Source organism: Diaporthe batatas, assembly GCF_019321695.1.
Source record: "Diaporthe batatas strain CRI 302-4 chromosome Unknown Contig00001, whole genome shotgun sequence".
NCBI classification, from domain to species: Eukaryota; Fungi; Ascomycota; class Sordariomycetes; order Diaporthales; family Diaporthaceae; genus Diaporthe; species Diaporthe batatas.
The window spans coordinates 1765990-1785994 of NW_025408548.1; the positions used below are offsets into that span (position 1 = coordinate 1765990).

At 55.1% G+C, this 20005-nt stretch overlaps 2 protein-coding genes across 2 annotated transcripts; one reads left to right on the plus strand and one right to left on the minus strand.

Moving 5' to 3' along the window:
* Window positions 1-3189: 3189 nt before the first annotated feature.
* On the plus strand, window positions 3190-7149 carry KVR01_000449 (uncharacterized protein). The gene is made up of 2 exons (XM_044792092.1): window positions 3190-5165; window positions 5228-7149. Exons 1-2 carry the CDS (start codon window positions 4576-4578, stop codon window positions 6663-6665), a joined length of 2028 nt encoding a protein of 675 aa, XP_044650398.1. The 5' UTR covers window positions 3190-4575; the 3' UTR covers window positions 6666-7149.
* A 3407-nt stretch (window positions 7150-10556) lies between these two features.
* Window positions 10557-11805, minus strand: KVR01_000199 (uncharacterized protein; the record flags this gene model as incomplete). The annotated part of the gene is made up of 2 exons (XM_044786894.1): window positions 10557-10994; window positions 11077-11805. 2 exons carry the CDS (start codon window positions 11803-11805, stop codon window positions 10557-10559), a joined length of 1167 nt encoding a protein of 388 aa, XP_044650148.1.
* Between the last annotated feature and the right edge of the window lie 8200 nt (window positions 11806-20005).

A 20005-nucleotide genomic window follows, 5' to 3' on the forward strand; every position in this document is an offset into this window, starting at 1 on the left:
AGTCTTCTGATTACCGCGTGATGGACCCTGCGGTACGAATTATTAGCTGGCGATCACGGCAGGGCCGTCACACCTGGCTCGAGTGTTCAAAAGCGAGGCAAGTCCACAAAGTTCTAGGCTGTGAGCCTTCGAGTTTGTCCTCACGTCCATGACCGTCCGGCCCCCTCGCTCGTCCCAACATCCGGAGCCGAAGGAGTCTGTGGAGCATGGCGGGCTCGCTAGGATGGAGCTGGGCACAGGCTAGCACCAGACCAAGTGGATGTGGGCGTTCGGGAGGGCGACGGAGCTCGTCCTCGGCTGGTCGGGGTCCCTTCGGTCGCGGTGACGGGACGCCGCCCGCCACCAAAATTGCTTCATCTTCGTCTCTGGCTGCAAATTGATGCTCTTTCACATGCTAATAAAAGCCGCAGTGCACGCCGTGCGAGTGTCAAGATGAAGCCGTACACAATCCAATCTCGTTGCCTCACCGTTCCTCCTGCCCCGTGCTTCCTGGGGGACCCACCCGTTGCAAATGAGCAGGTTTCCGACCTTGAGGGTCTCATTTCACCATCTCCTCCCGGGGATGCGTCTCTCTTCTTGCTGGGAGTTGGGCCCAATTGGCTGTATCCATCTTTTCAGTAGCCATGCGTCTCTGCAGTGGCAAACCGGCCACTGATCCACGGGCCGGCAGGGGTTGAATCTCTCTCGAAGATCGTCCCGCAGCGGACGGCCGACGCCATTTGGGCATTCGGCCGAAATTTGGACTGCTAGAGGGCACTGACTAGATACCACAGATTTCATCGCTACCGCTGTTGTGGGAAGACGAGTGAGCCGCGGCTATGCACGGCGGTGCGGAACAGTCTAGGCTGTTTCCCAAACAAAGAGAGGCGCAGGTAACAAGCGGCCTCTTCCACGTTGAGTGTGACAGTCAAACTTTCCACTGCCACCTCCATCATGAGGTTAACGAAGACCGAAAGGTGAGATGTGATCACATGTGGCTTGTGGCATCCCATCCCGAGTCAGCAGGTATTGTGCTCGACATGAGGTGAGGATCTGCGACCAAAAAAACCCTGTCACGCCCTGTCCCTTCCATCGTTCAGGGGAGGATGTGCAGCTGCAGTCCCCATCCACCAAGTTTTAACACGGGGGCCCGAGTGCAAGTGACAGCTGTCAGTGAGTCCCGTACCGGACAGGGGGGCCCGCCAGTGGAATCCACCGGGGCCGCGCCTTTCAAGCTTACTTCGGATGTGTTCATCAAGGGCGATCATTGGGGGTCACAGTCTTGCGAGACAGACCATCTTTGGAAAGCCGCTTACCCTTCTAGAATGCCAGGAAATGGGCTTCTTCGCCTAGTCGGGGATGATCTACCAGTTGCCACGAGGCAGACCAGCTATTTCCAGCGATCCGAGCAGAACGTCATCTCTGGTTTTCTGCCCGAGACTCACATCTGGGTTCAGCATCTTCGCGACCAAAGAGTGGCAACCTCGCGATGGAAGGGTGGAGTTTCCTTGGTACCTTGCTGCGATGGAAGGCAGTACTCAGCGATCGACATGTATTCGTCCACAGAGGGCAAGCGGCAAGCGGCAAGCATACATACACGGTACTGACACCGGGCGTGTCTGCTTCCCTGATCCTGGCAGGACGGAGTAGGCTCCCTCAGGCCTCAGTGCTCCATGTCGAGCATCCAAGGCGCTGGGAGCTCAAGGGAGCTCAACCCCCGTAGGAGCTCCGGCAGGCACTGGCTGACTTGGCCCTCCGCAGGCGTGGCAGGAATCTTTCCCCGGTTGTGGTGGATATCTGAGGCAGGAAGTAATCCAGGACAGAAGGGTGGCAGGGTGGGCGACGAGAAGTCAGGAACCTTGGAAGCCAACCGGGTTGAGGGGCGCCACATTGTGGGTTGCGGGAGGATCCGCTCTGCCAGTGTGTGCTGAGTCGCCAACCAGAAGCATGTTGTAGCTGCGGTCCTTTCTGGCAATGTACTGTGATACATGCCGCGGAGAACGTCGCCTCCTTCGGCCGGGCAAATGAATTCATGCAACTTGATGGCTGTACTGTGTAGCCGCCATTAACTTTCACCCTGGTCTTTTATAACCAGTATTGCTGTCACTGCTGGTCCTCTCGAGGATGCTGGACTCCAGGGAGCCCTACATCCCTGCCCCTGGGCGGGACTGCTGTACAGAGTGCAGGGTCGAAGACAGATGGGCCCCCATCGTGAATAGACCCCACCCCCCGGCGACCAGAGCTATGAGCCATGAGCGTACTGTGTAGAGGGTCTGTCGCTGGCTCTGTGACCAATGGAGGGTTCAGACGGTGAGAGAGCACTGCGTCCTGGGCCCCGCGGGCTGCGACGACATGAGATTCGATGCCGAAGAAACTGGGAAGAGACTGCGCATCGTGAAATGTGGCCTGGGCCTGCCTGGAGTCGATGTCATTCATGCCTGGGTAGTCGACGCTCCGACGCTCGAGATGCCACACTGCGGCGGAGGGAAAAGATGAGCTGTCAGCTGCGGTCCATATGGCCTGCATGTGAGCAACCAAGGCAAGTTCTGGTTAGGGCGTGGATCGTGCTACCTATCATGTTGCCCACATGGGATGGTGCTATCCCCATCACGGGCATCCGATAGGAAAGGGAGCGAGCGAGGGCCACACAGCTCGAGACGACCGGCTGAGTGCGACAATTTTGGGTGTTGAATTCGCGAGATGACGGATTTGATTCGCTTTGCCGTGTGCTGTTAAACCTCGAGATTTCTCTGGTTGCGAGCAGTATCTTATGCACTGCACTGCACAGCATGGCATATCATGGGCTCGCGTGCCATGGGCATGTATTGAGTTTTGTTAGGAATTGTGTTGCATTCCTCCTTCAAGATCGTCTACCCCTGCCCCTGTCTTTTGGTGGGTCTGCCCCCCAACCCCTGCTCTGACCGTTGGATGGCCCCAGGCCCCCCACCCGCTGAGGCGTTTCGAACCACTCAACGGTCCAAGTTTCCTCCCAGAGCCAGGCTGCTAGGCTGCCAGGCCATCTTACCTAGCTAGCGCGAAGCTGCAGTGGCCAAGCTCCCTCGCCAGCGCTAGGGACCTTGGGCTTGGGCTGCAAGATGCACACCCGAACCCGAAGTGGACGTTCCGACGCTGGTACGGTACGGTACTTATTACTGTGTTGGTAGGGTTGGGCAAGAACGGTAGGTGGTGGTCGTCACCCAGTTTTTGAGGGTCACCGTCGCGCAGGCATCATGACATACACAGCTGGGTGATACCGTTTCTCACACTGGCACACTGGCACACTGGCCAGGAGCAGCTGCCGGCCACTGCTACCTGCCCAGGCCCCAATCTGGACCTCACGAGAAACTCTCATTCGGGTGGTTTGTTCTGGATTTCTGGATTTAATTAGGACGCTAATGATACACAGTAATCAAACAAGGATGTGCTCTCACAATTTGCTGCTTCTTTTTTCGGGCGGCTCGTTCGCCGGTCGGTCGGTCACAATGCCACTCAATGCATCTCGTCTCCCCCCCACTGCCAACCTCACCTCTTGTCGACCGAGCAGTTTGGCTGCCGCTGCCGCTGCCCCCTCCAGCCGTCAGTCACATCACCGCCGCACACTGCGTGCTGCCGTTAATGCAAGTCCACGGCGGCAGGACGGACAGTGTCTCGTGTGCATGCACAATCAATTGTCCGCTCGCCGTTGCCGTGCTGCGTCTATTTCCACGACCATGTGTGGAAACCTAGACACTCGACCACTGGTCTCGCCCTGACACCTGTCCGCGCACACATACACACACCCACACCCCCCCTCCTCTGGCCCTCTGCCTCCCTCATGTGGAAGAGGCCCTCGGAGCTACTGTGTACAACAGACGCCACCAAGCTCTTCCCTGCACATCATCTCTATCCACTCGAGCACCCTGTGCAGCTCCATACAACCAGCCACTCGGTCCTGCTGCCCTGCTGCCCTGGGCGGCACCAGCCAGGTTGGGTGTGCCGTCGTTGCTGCTTGACATCTTCTCCACGTTCTGGCACGGACTGTCAATTGGGCTCCGCCCCGGCTCCACGGTCTTGCTCTTGAAGCTCATCGGGACTTGGCCCCCTGCCTGGCCCCCCCAGCCCCAATGAAGAGTAGGGGTTCCGAGAAGCGAGACGAGCAACATTTCCCAGGGTCGACGCCAATCGATATCGCCTCCCTCTCTGCCTTGGCCGGCAGGCTTTTATCAAGTCACCAGTTATCCCGACCTGCCTCTCTTGCCCGGCTGCGTCTTTAGACCGTCACCTCGACATCGACCCATAACAAGCTTCCCCTGGACCACCGAGCTTCTCCGCGGCCTTGCGCTTAAATCGCCCGGTTTCGTTGCCTAATACGCCCAGCAACGTCGTGTTTGCCGCCTTCCTCTCCTTCTCCCCCGCCCAAGGCCGTCCTCTTATTGTTTACCTTGTACCCGGGGGCTGTGGTCTATCAACTCGCGGGACTTGTATCGCACCGAACTCACCACCATCCAGAGACCTGTCATATCGTCTCGGTTTGGATCTAACGGGCGGAAATCCACGACCCACCGTTCTGAAGTCCTAAATTCTCCGACTCGGGCCAGCCAGGGTGCCTCAACAAGGATGGCTGAAGCGAACTTGAGTGCCGAAACAACCACCAAGGCTCCGAAGGACAAGAATTGCCCTTACTGCGGGCAGGCTTTCACTTCGTCTTCTCTTGGACGACACCTTGACCTGTACATCAAGGAGAGGAACCCAAAGGCACCCGATGGCATCCACAACGTCGAGGAGATCCGGAAGATCCGGGGAGGCATCACTCGGCGACATCACAAGGGCAGCAGGAGAGCTAGCTCAGACCCCGCCGCCAGCCATGCCGGATCCAGACGCAGTCCGGAGGCTTCTGATGCTGAGTCGCCAGCGGCAAAATCACCAGGTATGCCTAAGGAAAAACGGTCCGCAGCGGACTTGACCAAGGGTTTAGCACCCTTTATTGCCTCATGGGAGACAACCGGGGTCATTAACAACATCCCTCAAGCAGAAGTTGGAGGCGGGAGCGCGGATGCCGTCCGGAAAGCAAATACACAAAGGGCACACAGCAGGCAGATGATCAAATCGTCCTTCGAGGTCAAGCAAAAAGTCCAGGACGCCCTCGACCGAGCCAGGGCTGCAGAACTGGCACTGCGGGAAATCCTCAGCTCGTGGAGAGCGGCAAAGTACGCCGACTTGACGTTCCTCCCCGATAACGGGTGGGACATGGTACTGACTTGGATTCTAGGCAGCAGGTGAATGTGCATTCGATGCCGTTCGACTTCGATCCGCTCTCGCTAGACTTCCCAGCCCTGTGTCTTCAATGCTTGGAGCCGCCACCAACATTGTTCTCGTCTACGCAGCATCCAACCCCAACGTCGTGGTCCATAACTCCTCCTGGGGAGAAGCAGGATCAAGCACTGCTGGCCTATTTTCGAGAAGAATTTCGAAAGTGGAAGATCACTTGTGCTTCTGCAACGACGGCAATCATGGAAGAACTGACTTACCCACCTTCACAAGCAGCAACATTCCAAGAGAACACCCGTGACTCAGTACAAAAAGCAGAACGAGCTGCTGAAAACCTCGAGAGGCAAGTCACGGAGCATCTTACCTCGGCCTTTTCCGTGTGGCAGCAGCTTTCCCCACAGCGCCGGCAAGAACTATGGATATTGGAGCTGGCACGAAGCGTAGGGAGGAAACAGAAGGAGGTGGACAGGTTGAAGGAGACACAACACTCGCTCGAGCAGGAGAACACCAACCTCAAGTCTCAGATCGATCATCTGAATCGACTACAGCAACCACGCGAGTTCAAAGTCGCCAACCCAATGACTTGGGGCATGAGCCAAAAGATGATACAGCTTGCGGCGGAAGCGGGCGTCAGTGGCCGTCGGGTGGTTGGACTAAACCTAGAGGATCGCCATTCAGACCTAAACACCGTGGTCTCGAGCGCTATCGACAGATGGAAACACGTGATCGTATCCTCAAGGGCAACGAGTGGCCTGGCTGCTCAGAGACCTCTTGATCCGTCGTCTGCGCAAATACCTACCACCACGACGCAGCCCCCCACGCCGGCTGGCCAACAGGCACACGTGCAACAATCGTCGCCCAGCGTCTCTACCTTTTCTCAAGTGCCCTTTCCACGAAATACGCCACGAAGTCCAGCTGTGCCAACAATCATAGCCACCAGCGAGACCAAGACATCGATCGCCGGAACCCCCTCGGAACAATCTGCCGATGATTCAGACCGAGAATCGGAGCAGGACGCAGATGAAGGGGAGGATGCTGATGCCGACGCTGACGCCGACGCTGATGCCGAAGCTGACGTTGAGATGAGCGGTGGAGAGGGATACCTCTCAGCGGCACATACGCCAGTTCCCCAGACCATTGCGCAGATGCCTCAAACTCCGATGCCACACAGTCCCATGCCTCATAGCCCAATGCCGCATAGCCCGATGCCCCACGGCCAAATCACCCATGACCAACAACCCTACGCCACTCAGCAGATGGCGGCAGAGGCACGGCAGAACCCATATCCGCAGAACCCAGCCGGGGCTGGCAATTACGCAACGCAAGCTGGAATACTCCCTAGCCAACAGCTACAGCTGGGACAGCAGGCTTTTGGTCATCAGTACCGGCCTAGCCACGGCCACGGCGGGGGAATGAATATGTCGTGGGACAATCAATGACGGCGCGATGACCAACCTGCGACTGACCCATTAGTAGTCGACTTACTTGGACTGGGGATAGTCTCAGGTTGGCCAAAGCAAGCTGCCGAATGGTTTGCCGGGTTCGCTGATCACGGGCTCCGAGTTGAATCGTGATTCACGTAGTTCATACCGACGCGAAGCAACTTGCGCTCGGAGCACTATCTATTATCGAACACTATCATTTGATCAAGCGTCTGCATGAAACTATGCCAGAGGGGCACCCCTCCGTCTCCACCACCTAGACTCTCGTACCTGCTGGTACGAGCTTGGTAGACTAGGGTCTAGAAGGAGTCGCCACTTTGCAAGGCACATCGAGATGCGCTCGGCATCTGTTCTGCGCAATCATCTAGAGCCTCTGAAGGTGGGCTAAACATATAACCTAGAATATTAAGTTGTGTGGCCTTTTACTACGGGAACATAAATAAATCTAGTAATAATAATAATAGTAATTCTTGAATCCATATCCAACCAAGCCCACTATCACATAGACAGACAGACCACTTGCTCTAGCGTCCCTGTTATCGAGGCCCTTGCGCCCCGGCCGTCTGCCTTAGACCCAAGATGTCGGGTCCGCAAAATGAGGGGCCCGTCGGCGGCCCCGGCGGCCCCGTTGAGACCCTTTGCCCCGCGGGGTGCTCGGCGTAGGAGCTGCGGTGAATAATATGCGAGAACCCCTGTTAATAAAAAAAAAAGGGCGTCGAAGGGGTCCTGCACGACATCCTGGGCCGGACCGACTACTGCACTTGGGCACACTAACAGCGAACCCACTCCTCCTCCTCTTCCTCCTCCCTTCTTTGCCTACCTAGGTACATGCGGATCTAGCTGAAACACCAACATATTTTTCTAACCAAGGTTCAACGGTCGCTAGCTCCGAGCGGGGCCGCGGTATCTGCCGCTCGTCGGCGCCGTTTTCTAGAGCACGTCCGGCCCGGGCCCACTTCCGTCTCACCTGTCTGCCCAGGTGCTGGACTGGAGTTTGCCGTGGCAAGAACCGTCGAACCTTTGAGAATTTTGGTTGGTTGGCACCCCTTCTAGACGCCGTCCTGATTCGTGCGTTGTCGCCGCCATGGCCGGTCTCGTGTGAGAATCACGGTTCTTAGGAATTTGGTCGCCAGCCTCGGGAACAAGTAAGATTGTGTGAATGTCACACGAGCCGCCCACGTCAATACGGCCGTACATACATACATGTGTGCCTAAACTCCCAGGCCGGGCCGTACCGAATAGCTTTCAAAACCCGGTCCCGACAAATACCGTTTCTCCGCCGGACGCTAATTTCCGCCGGCTCTAGGACGGAATCCCGGTCCCAATTGATCGGCGGCTCCACCTGGGTACCAAGGCTGCTGCTAAAGAATGAATAGTGGCTGACACGTTGGCAGGATGTTTCAGGTGAGGGAAAAAATAGGAAGGAAAAAAAAAATGTTTTTGCGTCTTTATCCACTTGCCCAGCGACGAGGACGGCTCGGGGGTCTCATGCATGTCTGCTTGGGCGCGAGTTTGGTTGGCATCCACGCGGCAACCCCGAGACCTCGGCCGGGTGATGACACGCATGCGTGGCCGGTCCATGCCGGCCTGCTGGTACCATGGTTCGGGCCCTGCTGTCGGGGCACATGCCGGGTCCAGGGGAGGGCGGCGTGCCGAGGCTGGGTTCGGGCATGCCGTGGGTTGTCACTACCGTGAGGAAGTCCAGATGTGGTTGCATCCCGACGTACTAGTAGTAGGCATTTCCATCCACGTGCGGTTCTGAGACCTTGATCCCAGCTGTTCTACATGGGACTACTATTTGTATATTTTTGAGTCTTTCTATTACGCCGGAACATCTGTACTACCTAGTAAGTGCCCCAGAAGGACAATGCAATGTATCTTTCAGGATCAACACAGTAAGTCTCCCCATGCCCAGCTGCTCTACTAGTACACACAGAAATTGGCCTCTCTGGGAGTCTGGCCATCTGTCGTCCATGGCAGCTCGGAAAAACAGGGAGTTGTCGATGGCGGGGGGGGGGGGGGCGGCGCGAATGCCCTTCCCCCGGGCCTTGCCGCCCAAGAGCTAGCCCGTTTCTACGATGAGGCTTCCGCGACTGGGATTGGATGCATGTCGACGATGCTGGATTCAGGGAGTTGGGCAGAGCTCAGGCACAGGCTGATAAGAAGGTGGACGCAAGGGACTACAACAAGTTCGGAACCACCATGTGCATGTCCAACTTGATCTTCTCGCTGAGATCGCGACCAATACGGAGCTTGAGAAGGAGTAGAAGCGGCAGGGAAGACCTGCTGGCATCAGCAACTGCCGCTGCCTCAAGCAACCTGCCACAGACTAGTACAATTTCCCTGTGAAATATTCTGCTCAGTGCCGACATGGCTAGTAGCGCCCCGGTTTTCGCTATTCTAGTGTTACGAGAGGGCCAGGCAAGAATTTCAAAGTTGTCAGCCTTGTTGGTCCTGACTCCTGTGAGTATGTCGTTCAAATCTTGGAGAAAGGTGTGGTTTTCGCGTAGTTTAACCGAAAGGTTCCCAGGGTATACTATAAGCCGTTAGACTTCGGAGTTGCAATTGGAGGGCTGTTTCGGGTTCTGAAGAGCTGGTTACATCGCCCCAACTGTACCTAAGTGTATAGTTCCATTAAGTTACTTGGACACTACCAAGCCGGAAAGCTTCCTCGCAATAATTGCTACCTAGGTGAGGGCCTGTCAATATGTCACAACTGATGCCATGTCGCTACCACGTCGGTAGGCACGGGCTATTTTATGTCACTGACAGGCCCTAGCCCTTCACCCGGCAGCTCAATCAAGGTAAAGGTCAACGCCCCTGGGTCTCGGTTCTTCTCACCGACTGCTGGCACACGGAAGGGGCAATCAAAGGCCTGACCCCCGGATAAGCTTCAAACTAGTCATCTCGCACAGGCGGCCGCCGTCGTGCCACGCGGTTGTCTCCGAATACCTAGTCAAGCTTCGCGGATGAGAATTTACCCTGTGACTCGGCATATGAATAGCAGTCTGCAAGTCTTACTCGCTGCCCACATGCATCTGGCCCAACGCGCGCATCTGCATCCGAAAGCTTCGACAGACTTCTAGGTTGTTGTTGACTCATTGGTCCGGCGGTCAGGCGGCTCATAGAGGCAAAGTCAACACCAATCAATCTATTCCAGCTTGATTAGACGGAGTTGAGACGGAATTGCGCAGAGCCCAGCAAACTAGACGCGTAATGTCAGACAGAATGATCTCGAATTGGAGTGGTTCGTTGTGGCCGTCTCAATAGCTTCAAGTTGCTTTGGATTATACACAGATTTTGCAGCGCTCAGGGCTCGAAAATCAACCCTCTGAATAAATCGATAGAAGACATTCAAGTTACGGAGCAATCAGTTTGGCGGGCGGTCTTACTCACAGGGTGTTCGCATTGCTTCTAAGTATGTGATTGATGGTAGAATCGCAGATCTTTGGACTCTCAAATATCTTAACAGATGTCTTAACAGATGGTTCCACTGTACTAAACCTGGTTCCAGGATGATGCTGTCGACAGTTCCACAGATCCAACCACACTGTGGGGGATAATAGTGCTAGGGGGCAGTCAAGTGGTTGTGTACTTAGGTAGTAGTTGGGTGGTTTATTAAGCTACTTAGGTATAGAGGGCCTCTGCTCGTATTTCCTGGCCTTTCCCCTCGCTCAGATGTGCTGGCCACCCCGTATATTCGCCTTCAAACAATTTTTCGCCCACCTTCTTTCCGTCTTCCCGACCTGCGAGTCTCATAGACTTACCGCATGGAGAAAAGTATACTGTTAAACCAACACCAGCTGCGTCGGTATACACGAATGACACGAATTCGTGCAGATTAGGCGGCGCATCCAGATCGGCTTGGGGACTTGTCAAGGTGTTAGTTCATACAGCGTGCGCGTCTCTCTCGCAGAGGGTGATTGATGGAGAGACTACTGACAATGCTTCCAGCAAAAGGTCGAAATAGGAATCTGCCTCCTTCTGCCAACCTAACCTCTTGAAGATTTCGACAATACACTCAGCAATCTCGCGATCTGTCTTCGCGAACTGCCACTGACTCAAATACATCTTGACATCGGGAACGGCCTGGCCGGAAACCATTTCGAAGCTTGGGGTCAGGACGCCGCGGGTCGAGCTCATATCATTACAGGGCTTATGATAGTCGTCCGGCAGACGTTCTCCCCTGTGGCAACGGAGAAGATCCCAGATGCTGCTAAGAATGTCGAGCCCTCTCATGCGCTCTTCGTTGACAACCTGGCCTCCGAGTGTGTAAACATTCTTCGCGACCTCCCATGAATTTGCTTCGGGCACAATGCCGTAGGGCTGCGCACGAACTTTAGTACGGGCTGAGTAGGAATAGCCTCAGTTCCAAGGTTGGAAAGCTTGGGGAGGCAGCAGGACTAACCTTGATCCGGGTATTCGGTAGAGATGGATCGGCGGCGTCCATGCCAATGATAATGAGGTCAAGTTTCTCTGGGTTCAGCTCTGTGACGTAGCGCTCGACAAGATTCATTGAGCTCTTGAAGTCGCACCCGCACCTGTCCAAGCGGCGAATGCTGCTTATGACAATGTCGTTTCCACTTCGCCCTGTCGCAAGTTTCTTCCCCTGGGGGTTGACGTACAGCTTCAGCTTGCGTTTAGCTCCATCCAGATCCCACGCGATGGCAATGTTGGGTATACGAGAATGCAGTTCGGGAGGGACCGCTGCCTTGACCTTGGAAATCTCCTCAGGGTCCTTCAAGAACAGATCTTCACCCAGCGCGTCAAACACGGTCTGGTCCGCCGCGTGGGACGTACTTATCATGGGTTGCAATTCATCAACAAAGGAGGAGCTGTTGAAAACATCATGTGGGCGGGTCATGCCGCTGCGCACCACAGGCTTCCGTTTGGCAGACCAGTTCACGCTTATGTGACATGGACCAGAGTCGTGTGTGAAGAGGTTCAGGTCTGGGTTTTCCGTTGTGGCTCGCGGTCCAAAGATTGACGTGACTTTGGTTGCGTACCAACGCTTGTGACTTTCCTGTTCCTCGGCCGTATACCTGCCGGTGTATGCCAGAAGTCTCGAGAGCGCTGGTTCGACAAGTTGCCACCAGTATTGCTGATCGGAGGTGAGCTCATTGTTGATACTAGACATGGTGGTCTTTGTTGATGAAGCCTCGGTGTTGTGAGGGGATCAATGGATTCGAAACATTGATTCGTCACTTTTGACTCAAGGTGTAGGTATTTGTAGTCTACTATCCACCGTTCATGGTATCTACCGGCTTCAGCTGATACGTTCAAGGCAACCACGTTGAAAAGTCCCGAGGTAAATTACATGGGGTATGAAGGCTCAGCCCTACCCCAGCGAAAGAAAGGCACGAGTCAATTGCCGCATTGCCATCTCGTCAGCCGCACAGAACACGAGGTACATGGCTTTCCGGAAGGTTCGACAAACCGTAAATTCTAAGGGCTTCAAAGCGTTAACTACTAAGTACTTACTCAGTTATATTTTAATATAGGTAAATAAAAGACTAATCGTATAATATATTGCATTTAACTAATTTATCTATTTAATTTTATATTTTTATATATTATAATTACTTCCTTTAAGTAAAAAAATAAGTTAAAATTAAAAATTATTTTAAAACTTAATAGTTATTAATTTATTATAAATATTTAAGTATATATATATATATATATATAAATATTAGTTTTATATAAAGTAATAATTAATAACTTCTTATAGTTTTTTAAATAGAAGTTAATAGTTCTAAATAAATTCTCTTTTAAAGTTATACTTAGTTAAAGCTAGGTGGTTAGAATAGGGATGAGGTGTGACGGCATGGCCGTATGTACTGCACTTCTGAAAATCTGTACCTTTTGCGGAACACGGCGTGGCCAAGTGTAGCGGTCACTCATCGCGACACGTGGTGCAGACATCCGAGTCGTGCAAGACTTTTTGAGGCCCACTGTAGTCCCCCGCGCACACACACTCACAGTTAGTATGGGGGTGTGGTGCGGATGTCTGAGACGCATAAGAACTTTGAGTCGTACGAGATATTTTGAGTCGTACAAGATATTTTGAGGTCCACTGTAGCTACTCACGCACACAAACTCACAGTTGTTGTTATGGGATGATGGTGCGGATATCTGAGTCGTATAGGACTTTTTGAGGCCCACTATAGACTGTCGGTAGAGTAAGTTGTAGGCGGGAAAATGCTCGAAAGCCCGGAAACTGTTCAAGCAACTACGTATTGATCACCATTGTTGTATGTATAGAGGTATGCATTTACGCGCATGCAATGAGTCCATAACCAAAGAGCGAAGGTACAACAGTCAGCTACAAAATGTACGATGGAAGCAAAACCCAAAACCAATAAGGCATGCGCTTGAAAACCTTACTCTAGGCTAAGTTGCCAATCCCATTGCAAGATGAGCTCGTTCGCATCATTGGCGCCAGCCACGGTTTTTTTATTTGGGGATTTCTCTGACCCCTGGTTCGAGCCCATCAATGAGATTTATCAGGAGTCCACCTCAAATCGGTGGATGCAGGCATTCCTCCACGATGTGGCATCAGTCGTCCGGGTGGAGGTTGGGGCCTTTGATGGAGCCTTACGGGACAGCCTCGGGCTAGGCAACTTTGTGAGCCTCCGGGACGTAGCTGAGTTATATCGTCACGAGAGCGATAAGGTTGGCTTTGTGCACGCTATCATGGCGTATGTCGTGAGAGCAGTTGCACTACTACGGTATTTGCTACCCCAATGCCATCATAGTCTGACTGATGGAATACACGGCCCAACTTGAGTTGTCCTCGAGTGCCCGGTTTGGTCGGAAGAAATTGCTGATGTCCTTTGTGGGAAGATATGCCAAGCAGAACCCGGACGCCCTGAGGAGTCGCACAATCGAGTCGCTGGGCATCTCGGGGGGCCTCTTCAACGCGTCAGTGCTGGCGGTGGCGCGGGATTTCGACCATCTCTACGAGGCTTGTGTCGTGATGGCCGCATTGATCTGCCGCCACTGCGCATTTGCGCTGAGAAGGTCCAGGGCGGTGGAAGAAAGCAGCCGCGCCTGGGGCTGGGCGATCACGGGAATCTCGGCAGACGAGCTTGACAGAAGTTTAATTGAGTTCCAGAAAACCATGGTTAGTTTTACACTAGAACGATCCCCAATCCCACCATGTTCCTTTTTCTTTTGGAACAGAAGACTGCACGGGAAAGTTAGTCTGAACCTTGTGTCCCACAGAATATTCCTGCGCACAAGACAGTACGAATTGGCATCCGCGGTCATGGTTGGAGCACCGTGGTTGGCCCTCCTTCCGTGATGGAGCTGTGCCTGAAGCAGTGTCCTGGACTGAGTAGTGCCGGGCGGATGGAGCTTCCCATCTTCACCCTGCAGCATAATTCGAGCTGCAGGTTGTCGTCCGCCGATTTCGACCACATCTTGGGGACGTCCGGCCTCCTTGGTGCGCCCCTGATCCCAGGGTTTAGGCTGTGGGGGCTGGAGGATGCCCAGCACGGCGACATGTCGTCCAGCCACGACACCTGGGGGAGCCTTCTGAGGGTCGTCGTCGATCATGCCTTCTCCCGTCCGGTAGACATAGTGGAGGAGGCGACCAGGCTGTGTTCCAAGCTAGGCGCGTGCCGTCAGGTCGAAGTTGGCGTGATGGGCTCCACTTGCCACCTGCCCTACGTCCTCGGTGCACTCAAAGCGAAGGTTGCGGGGGCACAGGTCACACTGATCCAAGACAAGCCTGGCTCTTGTGCAGGCAACGGTGAGGCAGACTTACCACCCAGCCGAATTGCCATCGTAGGGATGGGCGGACGGGGCCCCAACAGTACCTCATCTGATGGCCTCGGCCAGTTCTGGGAAGTTTTGAAGAATGCCGAGGATACTGCGCGCAAGATCCCAGAGGGTCGGTTCAATGCCGAAGAATTATTTGCGGCAACAGGACATGGGGGACAGACGTCCCCGTGCAAGTCATCAACTGAGTATGGCTGTTTCCTCAAGGACCCGGGCCACTTTGATGCCCCCTTCTTCAGGCTCTCGCCACGAGAGGCGACGCTGCTGGACCCATGCAGTCGACTATTCCAGATGGCAGCATATGAGGCTGTCGAGATGGCAGGGTTCGCGGACGGCCGTACGAGAAAGATGGACCCGGCCAGGATCGCGGTTATTTACGGGCAGAGCAACGAAGACGGCTACATGACGACGCACCGCGAGAAAGGCTGCGATGCGTACACCTTGCAGACTGTCCAGCGTGCCTTTGCCCCGGGCCGTGTGGCATTTCACTTTGGGTGGGAGGGTCCGACCTGGTCAGTCGACTCGGCATGTTCTACCTCGACCTCGATACTGCATTTGGCAACACAGACCCTCCTCGCTGGCGAGGTCGACATGGTTGTTGCAGGGGCCTCCAATGTGATGTCCAGCCCGCATGGCTGGTGTGCTCTGTCGAAGTCCGGCGTTCTGTCCAACTCGGGCAACTGCAAAACGTTCCGAAGTGACGCCGATGGGTACTGCCGCGGTGAATTTGTCGGAGCAGTGGTGCTGAAGCGCCTTGAGGATGCCGTCGCCCATCACGACAACGTGCTGGGCGTCATTGCCGGCACAGCAATGAGCCAGTCAGGTAATGCACCATCAATCACAACGCCAGACAGCCACGCCCAGCAGCAGCTATTCCGGAAGGTCGTGCGGGATGCGGGTCTCACGCCCAGCGATGTCTCGTATGTCGAGATGCACGGCACCGCAACCCCGATTGGCGACGCATGCGAGATGAATGCTGTTACCCAAGCCCTAGGCCGGGGACGAAAAGGTGGGCTCCTGCCTGTGGGGGCCGTCAAAGCCAATATCGGGCACAGTGAAGCAGTAAGTTGAGTGTGTGGTTGCACAGTTAAAAAGGTCATTCTTCTAACTTCTGACACAGGCATCAGGAATTGCCTCCCTCATCAAGGGTATCTTCATGTTCCAACACCAGCTGATGCCTCCCCAAGTCGGCCTACCTCACCCTTTGAACTCCAACTTCCCGGCACTTGACAAGTTCAACGTCAACATTCCTTTCACACCGGGCCACTTCAGCTCGTGTCCTGCCAAGCCCAACCGAATTCTGATTAACAACGTTGATGCAGCGGTATGTGTCTTCGAATTTGTGCTGCTTACTAGATGTGTCTTGTGCGAGAGTGCCCAGGTGTGCTGACGTCGCTCATCGACAGGGCGGCAATGCGTGCGTGCTACTTGAAGATCCGGCTGGCATACCCGCCCTGTTACAAGACCACAAGACAAGAAACCAGATTCCTGACCCTCGGCCCGCTCACGTTGTTGTGACAAGCGCCAGATCACATGTATCACACCGCGTCAATCAAGAGAGGCTTCTCCAATGGCTTCACGCGAATCCCGGAGCGAGGCTCCAAGACATCGCCTACACCACGGCCAGGAGGATACAGCACCCCCTTCGGTTCGCATTTACCGTAAAATCGACACAAGAGCTGATCAGCTCCCTGGAGTCGGCCCTGGCATGCAATGACGCCGATGCTGGCGTTCCCACACCTCGGCCTCTCACCAAAGCCGTGCCCCAGCGACCACCCATCGTCTTCATCTTCACCGGCCAAGGCTCCGAGTACGCCGGCATGGGTGGCGAGCTATATCGCATCAGCCCCAAGTTCCGTGAGACGGTTGATTTGTGCGCAAGACTTTGCGCAGACCACGGGTTCCCGCCCTTCACGGACATCATCACCGCGGCGCCGGGGGTTGACCTGGCGCACAAGAGCGCGGCTCAGACTCAGCTCGCTGTGCTGACCCTGGAGCTCGCGCTGGCCGCCTTCTGGAGGGACGCCGGCGTCGAGCCATCCATGGTTATAGGCCACTCACTCGGCGAATATGCGGCCATGCACGTGGCTGGTGTGCTCTCACTGGCCGACGCGCTGTACCTTGTTGGCCACCGCGCTCTTCTCATGGAGAAGATGTGTGATGCAGGAGCCTTTGAGATGCTTGCTGTCTTGGGCTCCAAAGAAAGTACACAGGCACTCATCCGAAGCCATCAAACACACCAGGAAGCACCTTGCACCATCGCCTGTCTCAACAGCCCGAGGGCCACCGTCATCAGTGGGACGACCAAAAGCGTAGCCCAGCTCCAGGAGGCTTTGGATGCGCAGGGAACTCGCTCTCGCAGACTTGCGGTCGCATACGGCTTCCATTCACCCCATGTAGAGCCCGTTCTCAGCGACTTTGCCTCCGTCGCCACTGGTGTGGCTTACTCCCCGCCAAGAGTTCCGCTGGCATCGACTTTGCTTGGTAAAGTGATTGACGTGCCTGAAATCGTCAACCATGACTATCTTGTGCGACAGACTCGACAGGCTGTCGACTTCGTCGGCGCTGTCGAAGCGGCCAGGAATGCGTTGGAAGATCCCATGTGGCTCGAGATTGGCCCCAAGCCGACGTGCGGGTCCTTCGTGCGGGCGATTCTGGCGTCCTCACCCTGCAAAGTCCTGTCGACACTGGATGACAGGGTCACAGACTGGGCCTCCGCTTCCAACTGTATGGCCGAAATGTACCGGAGCGGCGTCGATGTCGACTGGCTCCGCATCCATGCCCCGTACGAGAAAGGACTGAACCTGTTGGCGCTGCCTTTGTACGGTTGGGAAGTCAAGGATTACTGGATCAGGTGGAACGAAACGCTACCGGTCACGAATAGTCCTCCTTCGGCCGCCTCGGGGGAGCTTGTGCACTACACGTGCGCCCAGCATCTTGTCACACCAAGGTCCGGCCTCGCCAAGCCTCAGGTGGCATTCCGTTCCTCATTGGCAGATCCGGAGCTGAGAGCGCTGGTCAACGGCCACTGCTTACGAGGCGTGGCCTTGTGTCCTGGATCTGTATACTGTGATGCCGCACTTGCTTCTTCAGTGTACCTTCTCCAGGGCAGCGGCAGACAAGTGAACAATGAGTGCCTAGTTCTGCGCAATGTCGTCCTCATACGCCCGCTGAATGACAGTCTCGTTGGCCTGGATGGAGTCATTCACACAGAGGCTACCATAGAGGCTGGTGACTTGATTTCAGTTTCATTCAAGGCTAGCCCTTCCTCTCCAGGGTCCACGGCTGCGTACGACGTGGCTACATGTGAGGTGACGGTTCAAGATACCGCATTTGTCCAAGCCGGCTGGGATCGAACTTCATATTACATCAGATCCAGGATGGATCTTGTAATCGAGAATGCGAAGGACGGACGTGGCCACCGGTTGCAGCACGGGATCTTCTACGCCTTGTTCTCGCACGCGTTTGAATATCGGGCTGAGGGATACAAGTCCATCAGGGAGGCATACATATCCCCGGATTTCCAGGATGCCGCTGCGGAGGTGATTCTCTCGGAAGGGCCTGCGCGTGCCCGATTCATCACATCCCCTTACTGGGGCGAGGGTCTCGTGCAGCTGGCCGGCTTCCTGGTCAATTGCCATCCTAGCCGACCCACATCGGGGACGAAGACTTTCGTGATGACTAGCATTGGGAGCATTGAGCGGACAGCCGTTCTCGAACCAGGAAAGCCATATTTGTCATATGCCCGCGTTTGTCAGAGACAAGGGGACACAGCGACCTGCGAAGTGACCGTGTTTGATGACACTGGCAGGATTGTGATGCAATGCCTCGATCTGCACTTCCGCGAGCTGCATAACTCCTTGTTCATGCCAGCATCCAACCGCCGCAATGTCATTGCCGATAAAAGCAGCGTTCTCGAGCAGCGGCTTCCGTCATCAACGTGTTCACCATGCGCAGATGAGCCTGCCATGCGGAAGGAGAAGAATGGGACGGCATCGAGGGAAGGACCTGTCCGAGAGAAAATGAACAAGTCTGATAAGAAAATCGAGGAGACGGGCGAAGGTGGAGCACTGCGGATTCTTCTTGAGATCATCGCGGAGGCGACGGGCTCTGACATTTCCGCACTCACAGGCCGCGACAGTCTAGCAGAACTCGGCGTGGACTCCATCATGGCCATCGAGATTGCTGCGCGATTGGAAGAGACATATGGTTCCAGCCTTCCTCCGGCCTCGGTGCTGCAGTGTCCTACCATTGGCCATTTGCACAGCATGCTGAACAGCAAGGACGCACAACCTGAATGCAACAACCCCCTCAGCAGAAGTGACGACGTCTTCTCTATCAGCAGTTCAGACTCGGGGTGTTCTGACAGTTCGGACGAGATGGATGTTCCTTTGGCGACGCCACCCGATCCGTCTGCGCCGATTTCCTCACCTAACTCCCCTCAATCGGCTCAGGCTACACCCACAAATGACAGTGGAATCACCTTGCTGAACGAGGTGGAAGAGCCTGAACCGAAGACTAGAATCACTCTGCTACAAAAGAATCCCAAGGCTGAAAAGCGTCGACTTTACCTCATAGCGGACGGCTTCGGCTCTGTATCATGCTACATCCATCTGGTCATACACAGTCTCCCGGCCGAGGTCTACGGCATAGACTCACCCTACCTCCGCTGCCCATCCAGATTAACGCCCGAAGTCAGCGTCGTAGACATCGCCAGGATCATGGTCGATGCTATAGTGCAATTCCAGCCTGAAGGCCCGCTCCTCCTTGGTGGCTTCTCGGGCGGCGGCACACTGGCCTACGAGATGTGTCGCCAGCTGGCCGACGCCGGGCGGGAAATCAAGGGCCTCGTCATCATCGACATGCGTTGCCCACTTCCCCCGCCAGACCCAGTAGTCGAAGTATCGTCCGGTCGCAACCTGCCCACCGAGATTGTTTACGAGCTCACCCATCACGCCTTCGCCCTCCGCGCGCAGGGCTGGAACCCCAACTCCGACACCATGCGCCACCTGGATAGATTTCTCGTCGCCGTGTCCAACTACCACCCCCCACCGTTGCGGTCGGAACTCAACTTCCCCACCGCTGTTATCTGGTGCAAGAAAGGCATGCTCAGCCGCCTTCGGCGCGATGAACAGCTCGCAAAGAGGATTGTCGAGTGCGAGCTGCCCCTGAACGCGTACCCCGGCTTCATGGAGGACCCAAAGCTTGGGCATTTGCTCTGGAGCATTCTGGACAAGACGGAAGAGGACCTTGGCCCCAATGGCTGGGAAAGGTTCGTCAATGCGGGAAGTAAGCGTGGCGTTTTGTGTCAATCGCTAGACGCCGATCACATGGAGATCGTGCAGCCAGGACAAGCACGCGAGACAGTGGGGGCTTTGAGAAAGGCCCTGGACTTTTTCCGACAAGATTTGCAGAATTGAGGATTTCTTTCAGAGGAGGTGGGGTGGAATACAGCCCAGACTTGGTCTCTCACGGCGCGCAAGCTGAAATGAGCCTTTGAGCGGGTATGGATTGGAAATTTCATTGTGTTTATAGACATGTATGTCCTCGGACGT